The 22,293-nt window shown below is 42.4% G+C and overlaps 1 protein-coding gene across 1 annotated transcript in view; it reads left to right on the forward strand.

Annotated features, from left to right (window-relative positions):
- LTBP4 (latent transforming growth factor beta binding protein 4) overlaps positions 1–22,293 on the forward strand; it is a 75,580-nt gene that overhangs the window by 13,454 nt on the left and 39,833 nt on the right. Inside the window, 3 exon segments of the mRNA XM_018565069.1 lie at positions 15,251–15,466; positions 17,958–18,172; positions 22,040–22,142. Coding sequence (XP_018420571.1) covers positions 15,251–15,466; positions 17,958–18,172; positions 22,040–22,142 — 534 coding nt within the window.

The raw sequence follows: 22,293 nt of genomic DNA on the forward strand, positions 1-22,293 counted from the left end.
GGAAGTGATTCTTGGCTGGAAGATTGCATCATGTTGTACCTGAATGTGCTATTTTTGGACTAACAGTCACGGGTGGGTTGCATATTGCCAAATATCCCTCTGATACTGTGCTTTTATCTCTTCTGCTTTTATCTCTGGGTTACAGGTCCAGTCACAATGAATTGTTTCCATGTGTACTGAGACAATGCTTTAAGTGTACCTGTCACAAACGTTGGCAATTAAGAATTATCGTATGATTAAAAAAAAAAAAAAATTACATAAACAAGGGGACCTGTTGTTTTTCAGTGTAGAACCTCCAGGTGATTATACAGCAGAGTGGTTCATGGCTGGCCATACTCCATTTGAATTTTAGTCAAGTCTTGCTGACTTGGCTGCAATTCCAGCTTTGGGTGGCCCTGTCAGCACCACTTCATTCCACAAAAGTAAATTTTCTGATCAACTTTTGTCAAATGAGCTGGGCCGTAAATTGCTGGCCAGACAATGACTGCAGACAAACAGCTGCAGTGACTGTTGGGTAATCGGATAACGTCGGGCGCAAGCTGTCAGAATATAAAAGCCTGGCAGATGAGATTCTTCCATCCATGCTGAAAATGAAAAAGCTACAAGTGTATGGCCAGCCTTGGTGAGAGAAATTATTGATTCATTTACATTAGTGGTACGCTTATAGAGTGATGTGCTTTAAAAAAGGTTGTAGATTGGCTTCACACCTTTGCCTTTTGCACTGCACAGAACTGTAGCATGCCTGCTTTAATGCATTATGGCCCCGTTCATTTTGAAGGCACCCCAACACACTAAGGCAACAGACTTGTGTTGCAGCACACAATAACGCACTACAATATAAAAAGAGTTAGTTCTCTTTTTCGGTGTGCTGGAGTGCATTGGTAGCTCATTCAACATGAAAGAGATACCTTAAAGTGAAACTAAACTCAGGAATTAATACTTAAAAATGCATTCAAATGACTTAACTATTAATAAAAATGTATCTTATTTATGTATCACTCGGCTGTAGATCCTCAAATCATCTCTAAATTGGTGCTGACTAGGGATGTCCAGATACTAGTTCAGATACCAGTGCAGATACTTGGCATTTTCATGGGAACTACCAGGGTTGCAGCAGTTGCAGTTGAGACCTGGCTCTGGCGCTCCCCCACTGTCCTGAAATCATTAGTCTGTATTGTTTTAGAAAAACTGTCACATGACACTAAACAAAAATGTATCAGTACTTGTATCTGTGAGTACTTGGACAAACATCAGTACTTGTACTTGGAAAAATGGTATTGGTGCATCACTTATATATTAATTTTTTAAAATAATGCATTAAAATGTGGATTTACACTCACGCAGCTGGGCTGATCTCGACAGTATTGTTGGGATCCGTCCCGGCTGCGGCGCTCTCACCAGTGGCGGAACTACCAGGGTCGGCCCAGGACAGGAGGACGGGGCCCGTAGTAACCGCTGATTACCAGGATATTTAATATCCCGGTAAGTGCTGATATCAGTACCGGGACCTCTTCCTCCTGTCCTGGGCCCTGCATGCTTCACGCTGCTCCCCTCACCTTGTTCCGGGCGCAGCGTGAAGAATGACCGAGCTGGCGCAGCAGCCAATGAGTGGGAAGCGGGTTATCCCATCCCCCTCATCACACAGAACGGCTGCCGACCATAGAACTGCCTGTGTTCTATGGAAAGCTCCAACTTCCTGGGTGTCAGAGGCGTGCTGCTGACACGAAGAGGGAGTTATAGGGAGCAGAGATTATGAAGGGGACATGTGAGAGGGGATGAGGGGAAAGCTGGGGACGAGAAGGGGGGAAGCTGGGGACATGGAAGAGGAGGGGGTTTGGTTTGAATTTTTTTTCTTTATCTAAATTTTTTTTTTTTTTAAAGTATCTAATCTTTTTCTGGGGGGGCCTTCATGGATTCTTTCATCGGGGCCCTGAGGTCACTAGTTACGCCTCTGGCTCTCACTATATTGTGGGCAATAGCCCGCTATATACTGAGCTTTGGGTCATGGTAGGTGGTTGGTATATGTCCTTCCGTGACCCTAAAGAGAACTATGGGGAAAAACATTTACCCCATAGTTCTCTTTTAAGGTTAGCGTTGGATTTAATCTGGGTAATTTTTATACTAGTCTAAGTACTGCTATAGAGGGAATGACAAAAAATAGGTCAGGTTCAGGCTCTATTTTTTTATTGACATATGCTATATGCGCTGTGGTGAAAGCCAGCCCCCCATGTTGTGTACTGAGGACACAAATCTGGAGCGGAGCAGTGGGGTATTTGCAGCTTTGGCTTTAGGTGTTAGGAGCTCATTTTTAGGGGATGGTCACATGTTTAGGGTCCTGAGGGATTCAATATTAGGAGGTGCATTAGGGTAGGAAATATTCAGGAACTTCTTAGCACTGATATCACAGAATCAAAACTGAAGTAATGTCTAAGACACCCTGAGCTAAAAATACATCCTTGACAATGGCAATCTGTCCCACACTGGCTAAAATCCATCAATACCAGCAGCGGTACCCCACTTTTGTTTCTGAGGTCTGTTGATGGGGTTACACTAAGCAGGTGCCTTTATCCTAAAGCCAAATTTTTGGCGTTATCAGAATGCAGGCAGGTACCCATTTGTCATGTAGATTAAAGCTGTCAAAGCACTCAGACTTTATTTGCGTGAGAGCCAGCCCCCGGTCCCAGCTCTCTCAGGCTCGTTCTTTAGCTCAGGAATGATAATAATGTGTGTTTCCTTACAGGCGAAAGAAAATCTGGCAAATGCAACTTTTGTGAGGCAATTCATATGGAATATACATGTTTTTGTCGTTTCTGCTGTACGGCTTAAAATGAGCTCATCTGACTGTGTGAATGATAAAACTAAACATTTACGTTGTTGCAGTTCCAACATCATATAGGAATGTTTGAGAATTTTGTCCATTCCATATATTGTTTCAGTGGTACAGGAATATGATTCCTAGTAGCTGAAGTTGGCTTTTCCATAATGTTGAACAAGTAAATCATGAGGGGTCCTGCTACAAAAGAGTGGCATGTTTGTTAGCTTGTTTGCCCTTCTGGGAAAGACATAAACTACAAAAAATTGTGCCGCTGAAGTTGTTTAGATGTACAGTCAGGCAGCAGTTAATGGTGCCCACCACTATGAGCTAAAATGCCACTTCACATTTCTGATTGAACTAAACCCCAAAACAAAAACATAATATAATGCAGCTTACCAATCCATAAATGTAGTGGTTGCTTTAGTTTTCTTTTTTTAGGCTTTTTGCCCTTTATTTTCATCTGGTGATCCTGCCAGTTACACACTTCCTGTCTCATGGTCACTTCCTGTCTTAGGGTGGGAGGAGCAACGGAGCCACCATTGGACAGCAGCATTGTCATCCTGTGCTGAGACTGTTGTTAGATACGCGCGCACATGTAGGCCCCGTTCACACCAGGGCCGATTTTTCCCATACATTGCTATGGGGGCTGTTCACGCAAATGCGCAGAATTGTGCGTACTAATACACCTGTCGCTTGAAATAGTCCCCGAGCTTCTTTTGTCGCAATGATCAGCTCGTTTTGCTCCATTGACTTCAATGATCAGCGTGTTTCCGTACGATTCCACGTGTTTTTTTTATGCCCGTTTCAGCAGCTGAGCCTGTTTCTCATTGGACAACTGAAAACGAGCTTCAAAAACATGCTGAAATATGAACAGAAAAAGCACTGAAACGCTGTCTCCCTGGTGTGAATAGGGCCTTAGGGTGGCTCCCCTCTATGGCGGAGCAACGGAGCACCCCTTGGACAGCAGCATTGTCATTCTGTGCTGTGATTGGTTAGATACATTACCACATTTAGAAGGACTTGACTAAGAAATTCAATCTGAACTCCAGCTCCAGCTTTGAATACTTACAATCTGAACTCCAGGGGACAGGAATTGCTCCTCGGGCTGCAGCTGCTTTCTAATAAAAATGGACTGTAAGACTTTGCACGCATTGTTTTAGCCCATTTAAACTAAATAAGTAGGCTGCCTAAGAACAAACACCAGAGGATGCCGGTTATAACCTTCATTAGTCCCGAAAACTTTTTTGTCCTCCTCTCTGATTTGGTTTCACTTGTAACTGGGGCCTGACTTCCTCTATTTTCAATGCTTAGCCTTGAATGCCATTCTACTGTCCAATGAGAGTGCTCAGTGGACATAATGGCGCTCTCAATGGACAGGAGGATGGCAGTTGGTAGAGCTTAGCCTCCAAGTAAGGGAAAATCAGGCCCAGTAACCAAGGAAAACTAAATCAGAGAGGGGCACAGAAGAGGTTTTTCTGACTAAAGAATTTAATAAGGAACATCTTGTGATATCTGCTCATGGGCAGGATGTTTAGTACAGTTCACTTTAATGGCAAAGGTGGTTAATATGGGAAACAGCCATAAAGCCCCCTTACCTATTTTTCTGAAATCAGCCTTGTTATGTTCTAAGGTTGTAAATACTGATGCTCTAGGGGCTCGTTCACACCAGATGCAGTGCTTGCGATCCGGTGCCGGAGGGCGTGACTACAGTGCCATTCACTTGAATGGCCTGCCATGCCCCCTCCTGCCCCACAAAAAAAGTGAGCCGGCCGCAATTCGAGGCAGTGCGTTCTGGCCAGAATCGGGCCGGAACACACTGCATCTGGTGTGAACGAGGCCTTAGTGCCTGAGTTTTTATCCCATCTTTGCTTGTCATTACTTAGCCTATATAATGAACACTACAGCTTTATCTCCCTCGGATTTAGATTTTTCTCCTCTAGTTGTTTCCTGTACGCAACCTTTAAAATGTCAGTGAGTCCAGCATCTGCGGGGTTAAACGAGTTTAGAGAAGGGGGCCTCATCTAATCATGTAAACAGCTCCAGTCTTCATCTGGATTCGAGCCACGGAAAATAAAACAGGAAGTGTCCTGGCAACAATTCCCAGTGGGCCATTGCCGGCTGAAACGTGCCTCTGAAGCCAAAAAATTCACTTAGAGGCGTGCAAACAGCGAGACCAATTATACTGAGAATCAGAAGAGGCCACAGGCTGGCCTACAGTATGAATCAGTGTAGGCCTTTAAAAGGGACCCACTCTCTAATCCAAACCGTGAATAATTTTTTGTGTGCACCAATCCTTTAAGTGCAGTAAATCATGAAATTTTTTTAATGCAACTAGTGCAAGTAGCTGAATTTAGCTTGGTCTCATTTTTATTTTGCAGCCCCCTGCCCTCAGACCAGGCAACCAAAGGGCAGGACTGGGTACCTCAGCCGGGTTAGCCCCTCCAAACTTATGCAGTACGTTAGATCTTTGTTAGATCAGGTTAGATCAATTGTTGTTTGCATTAGATAGGAAGCTATTTCTTAGATCAGGTATGATCAGTTAGCTGTTTGGCTAGATCTCACGTAATTACAGACTTATTAAGTAGGGATGCACCAATACCAAGTACAGTACTCTGTACAAGTACCGATACTTTTCGAGCTCCAAGACTAGACTAGAGAAAAATTCAAAAGTTAGGCGGCAGCTGTCATTTGTAAGGAGCACAGGGAGCTCCTGGGATTTGTACATCTCTGTTTTAATGTACGATTTTGTTTTTATAAATATGAATAAAGGGATGCACAAAAACCATTTTTGCAAGTACAAGTACTGATACTTGCACAAGTACTTACAAGTACGAGTACTGATACATTTTTGTTTATTGTCATGTGACAGTTTTTCTAAAACAATACAGACTAATGATTTCAGGACAGTGGTGGAGCACCAGGGCTATGTCCCAGCTGCAACCACTGCAACCCTGGTAGCTCTCATAAAAATGCCAAGTATCGGCATTGGTACTCGAAAAGTATTGGTGCATCCCTATTTTTAAATGATTAGTGAGGGGGGTTAGCCCCCCATATTAAACTTTCTGGCCAAAAAACATTCAGGCTAATAGATCTTCGTCAGATCCAGTAAGATCCAGTGGTTTTAATGTTACATCTCACATAATTACAGAGATATTTCACATAAAAACAAATATAATAGAAGGTATTACATAAGGGGGGCTAGCCCCCCCCCCCCATGCAATTTCCGTTAGATCAGATAAGATCAAGTGGTTTTAATGTTAGATCTCACATACTTACAGAGAACTTATGAATAATTGGTGTTACATAAGGGGGGCTTATCCCCCATATGAAATTTTCTGGCCAAAAAACTATCACGCTGATAGATCTAACAGATCTCATAGACTACAGGCATGCTACTAGAGATTGTATTCAGGGCCGGATTTACTCTCTCTGCTACCCTAATGCCAGGTTCCTCAATGCTCCCTCCTGTATGCAGGATGCATACAAGTGATCTTGGCGACATCGCTGAGATCACTTGTACAAATCAAGTGGTGGCTTCCCCGCTGTTCATTTTGCCCTGCTTGCCCAACACAGGGCTAAATGTAGAAAACAACTGCATGTTCTGGGCGTCGAGAGATAGGAATTCCACACCCCTGCTGCCCCGAGGCCGGGTCTTGATTGGCCTTGTGGGAAATCCGGCCCTGATTGTATTGTATAAGTTCTAACTTCATTTTTAGATCAGTGTTAGGGGTTTGGTTCAGGTTAAACATTAAAGGAAATCTGTCATAAGTGGAATACGAATAAGCCCCCCTTCTGATTACCACAGGATCCCAGCTGTCATGTTGACCATTTTGGTTAAATACTTTAGAGCCGCTGACCTGCAACAAACATGTAGAACAGGAAGGTCAGAAAAGGAGAAATATCCTGATAAGCACAGTGGTCTCAATGACTTGTTAATGATTGAAGCCAGATGGTCAACATAACCCCCCACCTACCGTTCACACCAAGACAACAGCGTTTCAGTGCAGATTATGCAAGTTTTTGGCGCATTTCCGTGTGTATACTAATTCGTGCGTTTTTGTAAGCAGATCTGTGACATGTTGCTGTAAATGGGAAACGCTCAAAAAACACACAAAATAATCGACACGCGTTTTCTATTGAGTCTATGGGGAAAAATTGAGCTGATCTGCCCAGAAAAAAGCTCATGTAGTTTTTCCGGAGACAGGCAGTTTTTTTGGGGGTGCCACAATACCAGAATGTAGCAGTTGATCTTACTATCCCCTTCCATCCACTAGTTAAAGTGACACTAAACGCAGGACTTAAATCTTAAAAATGCTTTCAAGTACCTTAACTATTAATAAAAAATATCTTATTTGTGTATCACTGTAGATCCTGAAATCATCTCTGAATTGGTGCTGACACTGTCCTTCCTTCTGGAGGGTGGTTACTTTTGTTCCCCATGGCCGCTGTATGTGTTGTAAAGTAGCCACCGCTCCAAGCTCGCTCCCGTGACAATACTATAATTTCAATACAAATTTCAAAACAAATACAAAGCCTGATAAGAATAACCAGAAACCAGAATTACACAGAACTCAAATTCTTCATGATAACTGAATCAAAAACATGTTTCCACTCAGTTTCTATATAGCATTACATTACTCCCTTGTATCTAAAGGCTTGTGTCAATGAGCAAATACAGCTTTCTGCATGCCTTTGACATCAGTTTGAGATTCTTCTAAGTTCTATCTGGGTTCCTCCATAGGTGAATTTTACCTTTTTACCTTTTTATAAGCTGCTTGAAGCTACTTTTGCAATCCCTTTGACTTGTATGGCGAGAAAAACACTTCTAATGCAAGATCCCTTTTGTCAAAATCGTTATGCCCAAGCCCACAAATGTGCACCACACCCTCCATTCAGCTCAGTGGAGAATGTGTTCTCCCCTGGAGCATGGAGTACAAACTCTTCGTATGATTGAATGGAGATTGCATTAAAGCTGCAGTTACACTTTATGATTTCCACTGATTACTATAATCTTTCCATTGTGTATTAAAAGATGAGCAAGCCAAGATTTGTATCTAATCATGCAATAATTTACCATATTTACCTGTAAACACTGTAAGGCATTTAAAATGCATCAATAAAATGCATTCTGTAATTTATTGTATAAATTTAAATACTTAACAAGTAAAGCCTGCCATGGTGACTTCTAGGTCAGCCCATGGGGAGCTCTCAGCAGTGCTTTTACCTTCATGCCTGTTATTTTATTGAAATCTAACACATGAATCACTAAAGCATAGATCACTAAGAATGTAAATAAAAACACTAGAGACATTTATAAAACTATTCTAGGGAGTTGGGCAATTTCTTATTAAAGTATATGTAAACCCTATTACTAAAATCTTATACAAGCTTTAACCCTATGGCAACCAGTGGCATACATAGTACGTTATTGACAGCGGGCCCATTTAAACAGCCACCGGGGACCTTGTTTACAATTGTAAAGCCAGCTGTCGGCTAGATGTCTGTACACGGTTCACCCCGCAAATGACAGCTGGGTCCACCCAGTTGTAATGACAGATCAGCGTCCCCAAATGACCTGGGGATGCTGATCTGTCATTAAACAATAACAACTGGGCGGAGTCGGCCATGGCGTTATGACCGGCTCTGCCCAGTTGTTATTCATTGGCCAGAAGACACTCGCAAGTGTTGGCCAACAGTCGGGCTGAGCTATCTGTCACTGCTAGCTCCGCCCAGTTGTTTTTTAATTTTTTACAAATATATATATTTTTTCACTATTCATTTACTCGGCGGCATTCGGCTATTCACTTACTGCCGTTCGGCTCCTATGTGACATGGGGAGAACGGCAGCGAGTGAGCTTCGGCTCAGCTGATCCAGATGTTGAATCGGCTGATTCGAAGTCGAGCTGAAATCAGCCAATGTACAGCTGAAATCAGCCGTACTGAGCTGGAGTGAATAGCCTAACGTCGTTCGGCTCTGTTCACTTCGGCTCGGTCATTCATTTGGCTGCCTTCGGCAGCTTAGTGAATGACCCTGATAAATGTCTGTCTTGGGTGGACTGATCCTTTAAAGGTGAAAAAATATATAGCATAAAGTAGGAATGCTATGTTTATGTTTGAATCCTTTTGCCGGTACCAAGCAGTAAATTCAAGTTCTGAACAATATCAAGTTGCTTTGCCACCATGATCCCAGATAGCGAGCAATTGAGCTTCAAGTTTGAACATGACTTGCTATGCTATTGCAGACTTGCCAAGCTTCACAATGTTGTTGCACAGTTACAGCAAGTCTGCATTGCAAGTCTCCAGATCAATGTGCTGTGCAAAAGTGCTGTACACTTGCAAAGCTCTTGATAAGACCTGCAGGACTCTTGCTGTAGACTTGCCAAGTAAATTTGCTACAAATTCAAAAAGTGTCAACTAGAACTTGTGCTGTAAGTGTTCTGCAAGTCTACAACTTGCCAGGAATGTGTGCAGCAAGTTAACAAGAATTACAATTTAACCCTGACACAAGTTTGTGGCAAGTTATCCTTGCTATCTGGGATGCTAATAATTAAGCCAGCTGCAAAGCACATATAAAGGGGTGCAAGACTTTCTCAGTGGCTTTAATACTGATACTTTCACACCCAACACGATTCCTGTTTTGTCCGAAAGGGTCAGTATTGTGAGTGTGAAAGGGTCAGTATTAAAGTCAGTGAGAAAGTTTTGCACCCCTTTTAATGTTTCAGACTACAACAGGCTGTTGTAGTCTGAAACAGGAATTGTGTTGGGTGTGAATAGTTTTTAAACAATGTGGGCTCCAGACCTAGAGGGTTGGTAGATTCCTTTCTTTGGTTTTGATATTAATACTGACTAGACATGCACCAATACCGTTTTTTCGGTTACGAGTACCGATATTTATCTTTGGTACTCGTTGATACCGAGTACTGATATCGGTACTTCTGCTAGCATGGAGCTGGCTTCCCGGGCAATCAGGAAGCGGGTCATTACCCACCTCTATATTCTCACCCGCGGCACTGCCGGTCAGAGGAAGTTCCGGTATCGGGGGTAAGTATCGGAGCATTTGGGTGAATAAGAGTACTTGCCCAAATACTCGGTACTGGCACTGATACCGATACCAGTAAACTGACCCTCTGTCTTCAGTAATTACTGAGCCACTGACCAGAGACAAGCAAGGAGCAAATGAAGCTGGGGTGAAGTCAGAACTTATGAATTACATACATATTCTAGATCGATAGTTTAGAAACTACTCAAGCTAGAGAATCACCGTGCTAGCATTTTCAGAAGAAGAGATTAGCAATGAGTCTCCATATTTCTCCCATCTTATGATTTCTTTATATATGCCTGCATGTAAAGAGGGGCTGTTGTATATGTGTATGCCTGTATATACTTACTTGTATACAGAGCAATTGCATTGCTTTAATGTAATTTCACATAGCAGTGATTGACGTGCGGAACACCACTCTCCAGGTTTGAAATACGTCCCCGAGGACATTTCACTGAGAGGGTTTATTATTATAACTAATGACCTATGTAAGTAATCCAAGGCTGACTAATCCGAACGTCTTACACCGGAAACCAGTGTCGCCGAGAGAATGGTTATTCTGGCACTGCAGAACTGTGGTGAGGTTTACATCAGGAATAAGGACTGTTACATGCTCTATAGTCTATAATACAGAGGTTATAGCAAGGCCGCACAGCTCAAGTCCTCAAGTTGCACGATACCTATTATGATAGAATTTCAAGTAAACTGGCAATTATGATCCGTAAGGTGTGGTTCACTAAACCCAAATTTGATCTTGGTGCAGCCCTTAAGGATGAGATATATGACTGGATTAGAGGTATACTATAAACAGAACAGGGTGTGTAGATCACACGATAACATCCATTTTTTAGTGTTTTGGATAACAACTGGGAAGGGTTTGAAACTCCGTCAGAGGTTTTTTTTTTAACCATATTCCTATTGTGGAGATTTACCCTCATTTCTTTTTTGGTCACTGGTAGGGATGCACCAATACGATTTTAGTATCGGTGCCGATACTGGGTATTTGGTCGAGTACTCGTACTTGCCAAAGTGCTCCCGTTGCCTACCCTGACACCGGAACTTCCAGTATCAGGAAACCGGGCAACAAGTCATTACACACTGCCCGGCTTCCTGATTGGTTGGCTCCATGCTCCCTCTTCACAATTTTTACCAAACCTGCAGATTATATGTTGGTATATATTTAATTACACTTGTTTAGCCCTGAAGTAGGAGGATTTTTTTGACCACTGAAACGTGTCAGTTATAGAAAAAAACGTCATTATACTTAATTATCCTGTTGATGATCTTTTATCTCCCAATAATCTTTCGTCTCCCAGTTATCTGTTGTGCTCGCAGGCTTCATCCAAGGTCCCCTTGTGTCTAGAGTGTATGTGGAGCAAGTGGAGTTGACTAATAACCACACTCACACTACAAAGCTACAACACCAGACGTTGTGGCTGCTTCAGATCCAGAGCCACTTCCAACCCAATTTCACAATACATTTTCCACAGGCAACAGCCAATACCAACCAAACATAATCAGTGTTCAGCAGTTTAATGTTACCAAATTAAAGTAAGCTGATTTTAATTAGTTTTTAGGGGTAGCATATTGTATAGCCAAAACTTTGTTTGCTTTGGTTTTGGCATAGAGTAGGGAAGGATTAGAACCCTCTCTATTTATCCTGGAGACCACTGTCTTGGAGGCAAAAAGTGATAGGAAATCCCAAATTTTAGAGTTGTCACCAGAACAAGAGGCCAGGTGAAATCTTGCAAGGAGGACACCTGTTCATGTAAACTGTTGTAAAGGGGAATTCCCCCAAGTTTGTGGAGATTTACTTTTACTTATCTCTGGAAAATGAAGTGAATTGAAATCTCCCCAGTGGGACACAGACAGCAAAAATAAACTGACAGGGGTTTTAACCCTTCTAGCTTAAATATTAACCGTAAATAAAAGCCAAGATGACCTTTTAAAGTGTAAAGGGCAGCAATCTACACTAACCAATCGGAATTCATCTTTCTCTGATCTGACCTTGTAAAAGCTGATTGATGGCTTATGTTACTGCACTTTGCACTTCAGCATTGCTTTTTGCACTGTCCCGTTATATTAATACAGTATATTGTTCATCGTTATCCTTTGCTACACTCCTCCTCATCACATACTTGCCTTGCTCTCCCCCTTCTCTCGGTCTGTCAGCCCATTCTTGGCACACAACTGTACATGTTCATTATACGTTCTGATCTTGTCAGGCTGCGTTCTCCTCTAAGTGCCAGGCCAGCATTTCCAAACTGCTGAGGCCACAGCCCTAAAACTGTTCAATAGACTTGTATATTCCCTGTTAATTTTCAGAGTGTTTCATGTGCGCCCTCCTTTCCTTCTAATAAGGGCAGATTGCTAACAAGCTTTTATGCATATATGGGCAACTGTCCAAGGACATTCTTTAACATCTGCCAGTCATTCTTCTCTGCTTTCCTCTTACCTATGCTTATATAAAATATACTCTGGAATCTCTCAATGGCTACGGCCATAAGACAGGCAGCAGACTGCAGTTCACACATACTAGACAATCAGATATTATTTTTTGAAGGTCCTGAAATTATGATGCTGTTGTTGCTATGAGTAGGGATGCGCCGATAGCGATACTAGTGTTGGTATCGGTGCCGATACCAAGTATTTGGATGAGTACTCGTACTTGCCCAAATGATCCGATACTTACCTCTGACCAGAACTTCCAGTCAGAAGGAGGTCTACATCTGACAGAGGGAGTTTGGAGCCGGCTTCCTTTCCAATCAGGAAGCCGGGAGGTTGGCTTTACTTGTTGCTAGGCAGCCAGGCAACCAATTTAGGAAGCTGGGCGGCACGTCATGACCCACCTCCCGGCTTCCTGATTGGCCAGCTTCCTAACCAATCAGGAAGCCGGGCGGCACCTCATGATCCGTCGACCGGCTTCCTCATTAGTTAGGAAGCCAGGCAGCCTGGGGAAGTGAAGCTTGTGTTCTTTCGATAGAACACCGGTTTTTCAGGCAATCAGGAAGTGAGGCAGCGGGTTATGAAAAATGGTATTGGTGCATCTCTTATGTATATAGTATATACATAAAACAAATCATAGATTAAAACAGGAATGCACAAATCCCAGGAGCCCCATAGCCAATGCTCCTTAAAAATGGCATTTGCCTCCTAACTTTTGAGTTTTTCTCTAATCCAGTCTTGGAGCTAGAAAAGTACTTGTACCAAGTACGGTACTTGGTATCTGTGCATCCCCTGGAGATACAGATTGCAATGAAACCTGACAGAGGTTCTAACCATTCCCTACTTCAGTTGTTGCCAGATTATCATAAGGTAGAGGGACAGCAACTGCATCGCTCACAGCACCAAAGGGCTGCACATAATTCTACAGATGACTCAGAACCTGTAGACGTACCAACAGAGATGGTCAGAGACTGCAGACATCCCACAGGAGTGGTTGGAGACTGGAGACCTTCAGCCGGAGACAATCAGAGATCACTGCCACTACAGCCCTTTACAAATAAAGGCTCCCACCAACCACTACTGACTGCTGAGGTCTGCAATGGGCCACACAGCAAGTATTAAAGGGCCGCGGATCGAGTGACAGGGTCCTACTCTTTAAAAAAATGTAGGTTTTGGGTCGACGTTTACGTTCAAATCTTAATAGGTGAGTATGGTTTTATGTTATATTTTCTGCCTACAATGTTGAAATGCTTCAAGAACTTTATGTAAACGAATTTGTACTGCTTTACGCTATAAGAGTTAACCATGCGCCCTACCTCATTAGACACACACCCAGGCTCATTTAGATTTTCAATGCTGTGTCTTCTAGTGTCTGCTTTACATCAGAGACTGCGGCACAGTAAAGGCTCCAGGGGTGGGAGGGATGTTTGGACTGAGATCTAGTGGGCCAAAAAATCTCCTGGACCTACCCTTATTCCTTCTGCTTCCACTCACTGTCACTGGGTGTTCGGTGCACAGGGACTTGCTCACTTGTGATGTTTTTGTGGGTGGAATAGTCACCAGATTAAGGCTGACTAGTTCTGGTGGCCTACAGCAGAGTGTGTGCTGCCATCATTCTCACGCGTATATCGCTATGCAGTAATGTGTGCGTGGGCCGCAGAGACTCTCTAAGGAGCGTGCTGAAAAGCAACCAAGCCTCTCCTTGATTTATGTCCCCTAGGACATCATAAAATCACATGTAAAAATATAACTTCCCACCCAAACTGCAGCTACAATATTTAAAACCAAACTCCGGTTCACAAGGTACAATAAAACTAATGGGGTTAATCATTATTGAGCCAAAGGATCCAGCCGCAGCTTCGACTGATCCTTCGGCCGCCTGAGCCCTTCGGTTCAGTCGAACCGAAGGGCTGCTGTACGGGCTATTCACTATATGTGGGATATGTAAAAATAAATACCACTCAGTTTAAAGATTTGTCAAATTAGCTTTGTTCTTGCCTTTTAGCTTTTTATCCGAGACCTGGGACCTTTGGCTGTGGATCTCAGGCTAGTGTCCCAGTTGCCAGGGCTTAACAGCGCCCCATAGAAAAGCCCTCCCTGGCTCCAAGCACCACTCTCTGTCTAAGACCACTGACGTTTAACCCACACACACTGGAGTATCAGAGTGATGTTGCACAATACGGAACCATGAGACAAGAGCTACATAGTTTTTACAGTGTTTCTAAGCTGCAGTCTGACCTTCCATACCCCATATGGGATATCCCATCAGCTTCAATGATTGCCAGATCTGATTGATGTGGAATTTTGGTAGCAGTTAAGTAGGGAAACATTTGAAGCAGTGGGATGGTTAAAACCCGTACCATTTTTGGGGGGGATTTGTTTTTGCTATGTGTGTCCCATTTGGGAAATTTCCCTTCACTTCTTGTACTGTAGATACAACAGGAAGTGAGAGAGCATCTCCTAAAAGTGAGGGAAATGCCTGATACTGTTGTCCCCATTGGAAGATTTCTATTGTCGTTCTGGTGGCAACTCAAAATGTTGGATTTTCCCTCAGTTTTAGTTCCAGTGACAATGGTCACCATGACAAATACAGGGAACATTAACTCTATCCAAAATGAAGAAAAAAGCACAAACTGGATCTTTCACCATAGCTGTTTATTATCCGAGCACATAAATGACAGCCTCCAGGGCCCCAGCTTTCTTCAGCACCTTTAGACGATAAAGGCAGAAGGCTGATTGACTGCAACATTTTGCTGCACATATGCAATTCACACACATCTATCATATTTTGCTTCTCACATCTTATCTGTTATTTTTCTATGATTTATGTCAGAATGCCATTCCACGTTCTTTCCAGTATTACCTCTCACTAATTCCTGAGAACTGTTATGAGTGCCAAAGTTCAAAAGTATTTATTTTTTTTATGACCTCTGTTTTTCTTCCATTAACAGTTCTCTGCCCAATGCTGTGCCAGAATGGTGGTGTATGTATGAAAAAGGACCAGTGTTTGTGCCCACCAAGCTTCACAGGAAAGTTTTGCCAGATTCCTGTATCCCCTGGGAATGGGATAGCTGCTTACACCATAAAGAACAGCAGCGTGGAGCAGAATTCACAAAAGAAATCTGTGCACACTTTACCTCTGTCCAACCACAAGCCAGAAAAAGACGGTAAAGTATATTTCTTCAAATGTATTTCCTCCACTGCTGTTTGACATCTTTTTTGTTGATCTTTACACAGTGTGTTAACTTTTCTAATCAGCAGAACACTTTGTTGGGTGAACATCAAAAGTATTATCCTGCTACAGATATAAAAGGGCCATAAAAGTTCAAGGAGAGGTCCAAAATGTTGGCTAATTTTAGCTTTCCCAGTTTTACTCTCATTTTCCATGTTAATGTTATATTAAGCCATATCCTGGCAATCCTGGCAACAATAAAACAAAATCCTGTTCATGGGAACAAGAAGCATTGTAAATGTTAACAAGTGGGAGTAAACCTAATATGAGATCTACATTTTCCAAAGGCTAAAATTGCAAATGCCTGCTACCTGAGTGCAAAAAACATTAAAGAAATGACCTGGTAATCACACTGCATTCTTCCAGTCCTTTAAAAAATGTCATTTGGGTGTCCAAAATTAAGAAGTAGATGGAAAAACAATGTGATGTGAATGTGCAACTACACTGAGTGGCCAGATTATTATGACCACCCCATCAGTACTTCGTTGGGCCACGAGATGACTCCACGAGATGACTTCATTGGGCTGCCTCATGACTCCACGAGATGTTGAAAGGTGATGCGAGGAATCTGACACTGCACTGTTGCCCTTCTGTTGTCTTGTACCAGTCTTGCCACTCTCCGTTCTGCCCTAACATTGACTAGTCGCTGACGGCCACAATTCGCACGATCAGACCCAGATTTTCGGCTGACAGTCCAGTCTTTAAACACTTTAACAACAGCTGCTCTTGAACATTTAACAAATTCTGCTGTTTTGCTGATACTCGCTCCATGGCTCCGAGTGCCAACAATCATCCCACGTTCAAAGGCTGTAAAATCGCGTTGTTTGCCCATATCTTCAGAAAAAAAACAAGGTGGTCATAATAATCTGGCCACTCAGTGTATGTAAAGTGCTGCGTAAATTGTCAGCGCTATATAAATACCTGTAATAAATAAATAATAAGAAGAAGCCCTCAAATTTCAAATTAGCAAAACAGCATAATTTCCAGGTTCTGAGTGATGAGCCGAAAAGGCCCGAGTTCAGTTTAAATTCGAACTTTATAACATCCAAAAATTAGAACTCGAACTCAATGCAAATCTGTGGGGGTAGAACTTTCAAAAACAATTGCCCCCTTTAAGAGGGCTTATATGCAAGTTATCGGCCATTAAAGATGTATGGGGATCCGGGTACTGCCCTGGGGGACAGGAATCAATCAAAAAAAAACTTTTAAAAAAATACAGTTTTTAAAGGTGCAGTGATTTTACCATTACGTAAAGGGTAACAATAAAAATTAAAAATTAATTTAAATATCATGCCTGGCGGGTCCCCTTAACCTGCCACTAAAGTGGCAAAGCTGTACAATGTATAAAACCTGCTGCAGCAAAACTGACATTTCTAAAGAAAAAAAAAATTTAAATTCTTTTTTTAAAAGCGTGGAGTTCCCCCTCCCAAACAATACACTTTAGGTCTGGTAGGAATGTTAGGAGGGACCCCATTTAAAAAAAAAAAGCGTGGGGTTCCTCCCAAAAGTCATACTAGACCCTTAAGTTCTCGTAGAAATACTTACCGTGTAAAAAAAAAAAAAAGTGTGTGGGGTTCCCCCTCAAAGTCATACCAGACCCTTAAGGTCTGCTAGGAGTTTTGAGGAGGAAACCCACCCCAAAAAATTGGGGGGGGGGGGAAACGTGGGGTCCCCACTGCCATTTGGCTTGTGGGGCGTTCAGCGGTCGAACAGACCACCGAACGCCCATTGAGCCCAACTCTAGTTCTTAGTAGTGTTCATGACCTCTTAGATTAGTTAAAAAGCCCACCATATACGTTCATTGAATGATACAGGTAAAATTAAAATGATATAAAATACAGTACATTTGTCCACCTTCCCTACTTGGGACAACAAACTACAAAGAGATGGCCTGCATGGGGAGAGCTGCTGTGTCACATAAACACTGTCCAGAAGACTTAGCAATGAAAACCGAGGTTAGGTGAAGACCAAAGTGCCTTCTCATTGTTCAGTCTACTGGCACTGTTTACTTGATGCAACAGCCACCCCCAGGAAATCAATCTGTCAGCTCCTCTTGCATGTATGTAGTACAGCTATATAGATAGTTCTAAGTGGCCAAACCCCATGCATGCACCCAGTGCTGGGAGATGAATGATGCATAAAGTAATTACTCAATAGACCAGGCCATTGGGAGATGCTCTTGCCTGCATTTGGGGTTTGTTTCATCAGTATGATATGGAGGGGGTTGGGGGAATCTTTGCTTTATCATTTCAGTTCCTAAAAGATGACACTTTGTCTTTTGAAAAAAATTAGTGTGCTTCCTGAAAAAAAATTACAAGCTAAAGCTGATTATGTTAAATGAAGGCAATTGTGTTTTTTTACATGCTTTTGCTGTTTTCCTGGATGATTCTGTGAGATTTGCTCTGATGTGGGTTCTCTTCTCACAGGCATTGCTTCTATGGTAAAGGTCCATGTTGAACACCCTCCAGAGGCTTCCGTAAACATCCATCAGGTGGAGAGAGTAGATGGCCGTGCTCATTCACCAAATCAGGGCATCAGAATCCCTATGTATAGTGTACAGGCTCAGAGTAGCCCCAGGATCAATGGCTACACAGAAACATCTGGCTACGGGTACTGCTTCAAACGACTAGAGAATGGACAGGTATAGAAATGTAGTAGAGATGTTAAAGTATTTCTAAAGCCCATATTTGCTTTAAAAATATCCAAAAAGAGGAAGACTATACTGCCCAAAGCAGCCTAACCTTGTACTTGCATAAAATCTGGAATCGGACTGGATTGCAGAACGGCATTAGCAATTAAGTGATTATTCTTGCTTGTTGCCTGGAGTTTTTCTTTAAACACTCCTGGATTCTGGTTAATCAGCATCACCGACCATCTTGTTTGGCCGCCCTAGGATGACTTAACTCCTGCACATGCTCATAGGAATTCATTCATTCCTGAATAAACTCCAATGAGTTCACTTTCTTGTGTGTACACATGCGCTGCGCATGTGTACACACTAGGGATGCACCAATACCGTTTTTTCGGTATCAAGTGCGAGTACTGATATTTATCATTCAGTACTTGCCGATACCGAGTACCGATACCAGTACTTCCACTAGCATGGAGCTGGCTTCCCAGCCAATCAGGAAGCTGGGCGGCATGTCAATACACACCGCCCGGCATTCTTGTTTGCCCAGGAAGCCGTCTCCATGCTGTTTGGCCGGCTCCATGCTGATAGGCTGGGAAGCTGGCTTCTCAGCCAATCAGCATCGAGCAATCCCGCACACCTCACTGTACTTTGCCTACTTCTAACTTCCCTGTTCTGTGCGCTGCATTGTAGTTTGCATCTGCCTGATAACCTAGAGCAGATAGAATCTGGAGCAGTTGCCCATAGCAACCAGTCAGCTTTGATCTTTCATTTTCAAAGCTTAACTGTACAAACAGAGAGAGATGCCATTTTTTTTGTCATTGGCAATTGCTCCAGATTCTGTCTGCTCCAGTTTTGATAAATTCTGCCCACAATATGTTTTTCCTGCAAAAAACAACAACTTTCTGCTCACATTTTTTTCCCTTTAAACTATAGTCCCACTTTAACATAATAATGCCCTATAACCTAAACCTTAAAGTGTATATATACCCCCCCCCCCCCTTAAACTTTTAAAAATAAAGCCATACCTAACCACACAAATCACAAAACGAATAATGTTACATGTATCAGCCTGAAAATATATGGATGTAAAGATCCACCTACTCCATCAACAGTCTATCCTTAAATATCAGAGACCAGCACATCAAAGAGGATGTCTCATAAAGCTTTATTAACTTTCTTCGGAGGTTAAATATCAAACACTGCCAATTGATAAGGCCGCATAACAGCCAAAACCCGTGATGCTTGATATTGCTGTGATTAAGGCCATGTGTCAGCCTTTGGGTGCTGTTTGATATGTAACCTCCAAGGAAACTTAATAAAGATGCTTTTATGAGACTTCCCTTTCGATATACCGATCTGTGATTTTTTTGTATACAGCAACGCTTCTTCTGTGCCCCTCTCCTGTTTAGGTTTATTATTGTGGCCTGACTTTTCCTGACTTTATGACTAAGCCTTGCCAGTTTACATTCTGCTGTCCAATGAGCTAGCCTCAATGGCCTGTGATCTCTCACTGGACAGGAGTTGCAGGAGTTTAGCCGTGACTAGGGATGCACAGATAGTACAAGTACAGATACTATTCCAGCTCCAAGACTAGACTGGAGAAAAACTCAAAAGTTAAGAGGCAGCTGTCATGTTTAAGAAGCATTGGCTACGTGGCTCTTGGCATTTGTGCATTCCTGTTTTAATGTATGATTTGTTTTATATATATATATATATATATCCGTAGGGTTCAATATTGAGTTGACCCACCCATTGCCGCTATAGCACCTTCAAATCTTCTGGGACGGCTGTCCACAAGGTTTAGGAGTGTGTCTATGGGAATGTTTGACCATTCTTCCAGAAGCACATTTGTCAGGTCAGGTACTGATGTTGGATGAGAAGCCTGGCTCGCAGTCTCCGCTCTAATTCATCTCAAAGGTGTTCTATCGGGTTGAGGTCAGGACTCTGTGCAGGCCAGTCAAGTTCCTCCACCCCAAACTCGCTCATCCACGCTTGAATTCACGGAGCTCCTGAGAGCAACCCATTCTTTCACAAATGTTTGTAGAAACAGTCTGCATGCCTAGGTGCTTGATTTTATATACATGTGGCCATGGAGGTGATTGGAACACCTGAATCCAATGATTTGGAGAGGTGTCCCAATACTTTTGGTAATATTGTGTATTAGGGATGCACCAATACCATTTTTTCCAGACCAAGTACAAGTACCAATACTAGTCTCACAGATACCAAATTATTTATTGATACCCTTTTTTTTATTGTCATGTGACATGGTTAGAGTGGAGAGGGATTAGGACACCTGTCAGGTTTTTATCGCTGTGTGTGTCCCCGTTAGGGAGATTCACCCCCTCTTTATGTTCTGGTGATCGTTATCACTAAAAGTGAAAGAAAATCCCAAATTTGGGGTTCACATCAGAACAGGAATATATGGGAAATCTTCCAAAAGGGGGACACTATTTCTGGTGACCCTGCTGACCACCAAGGATTTCCCTCACTTTAGAGGGATTTCCTCTCACTTCCTGCTCTCAGGCAGGAAGTAAAGGGAAATCTCCCCAATAGGACACAGATGGTGGAAACAAAGCTGACAGGGGTTATAAGCCTCCCTTATTCTATCCAAAACTAAAATATAAAGGTTTGGCTTCCGTTCTAGTTTAAAGGTAACAGCAGACATGTTGTAGCATCTGCTCTTAGGCAGGACTTTTCCCAAATTAAAAAATTGAGTACAAGTTAACTTTAACCTTTATCCCCCCACCTCCCCAGTGGAACCCTAACCAAAATGTTTAAGACTCATTACCCCTAAATCCATCACACTTACCTTATGCATATGTACTATTGGTATTAAACAGAATACTCTTACACAGAAAAATACTATTCCAAATGATAGGACTAATACAAAATAGACTAGGGTACGAAATCCAGGGTTTATTTTTATGCTTAGAGTATCAAGTTGTTTTTTCTGGGGAAAACAGTAACCATGACTATACATAGTAAATAAAGTTTAGCTGGAAACCTTCTTACGCAAGCGGGCCAAACAACATGTGAGTGCAGTTTCCTTGGCAGCCCTAATAGCAATCACAGAGCGCACTCAGCTGGTAACAGCCGGACCATATTAGACTCCTACAGGTGCAGGCAATCACATTGGCTATTGGCCTAAAACCTGGACTGAATTAAGATTGGAGTGCTCTCTACGCTCTTCATGTCATTCTTCAAAATCCAAACCATACATGAAGAGACTGCAGAGAAGGAGAATTCATTTGATGTCATGTATACTCTACTCGAGATATAGTGTATCCTGGTTTGCTGTCTGAAGTTGCTGTTTAGAGAACTTAAAGTATATCTAGAGCCAAAACTTTTTTCTATTTTGAATAGATAGTTAAAACCATTTTCAGGTTCTTCTGTAAACAATGTTCAGCCATTTAATGTTCAAAAGAGTTAAATAGATATATGGGCTGTATGCTCATGGCAACAAATAAGAACAATGAATCTTAGTGGCCCTTCTGAGTTAGGATTAAACAACACATACAGTACTCCTCTCAGACACTTTCACACAAAGACTCGGTTCCTTTTTCAGATGTTACAAAGATATCCCCTGTGATTAATGCAGACAAGATTTCCAAGATGACCACACTATCTACTGAGGTCTCATCAAAGATTCTTCCCCCCTTCATGAGTGATCATGTACCGTCCAAGTTATGTAACAGCACAGTCCTGGAAAAGTAGAACTGAGACGTTTTGAATGACAGCAGCTTTACTGCTATCCCATGAGGAGGACACTGAGTCTAGTGCTTGATGAGCCTTTGCTATGTCATACTTCTACTGGCTGCCAGCACAGCTGCTCTCCCATCATGTTTATTGAGGTTTTTTTTGCTTCTATCACAGTGTGCTTTGCCTAACTCTGGCCTGAGGACTCAGGAAGCCTGTTGTCGAAAAGATGGAATAGCTTGGGGCGTTCATGACTGTAAACCCTGCCCCGGGTACCAAGGTATGCTTACTAGCCCTCTTAGCAAACATAGGCAGGGTCTAAAAAATGAAGGATTTTTTTTCCAGATGTCTAGCTACCAATGGGGAACACTGATAAACTCTTTCAGTAAATTATTCTGTATGCTTGATTACCAATAATGGAAAAGATAAAT

Source organism: Nanorana parkeri, unplaced genomic scaffold (assembly GCF_000935625.1).
Source record: "Nanorana parkeri isolate BGI_ZX_2015 unplaced genomic scaffold, ASM93562v1 scaffold810, whole genome shotgun sequence".
Classification (NCBI taxonomy): domain Eukaryota; kingdom Metazoa; phylum Chordata; class Amphibia; order Anura; family Dicroglossidae; genus Nanorana; species Nanorana parkeri.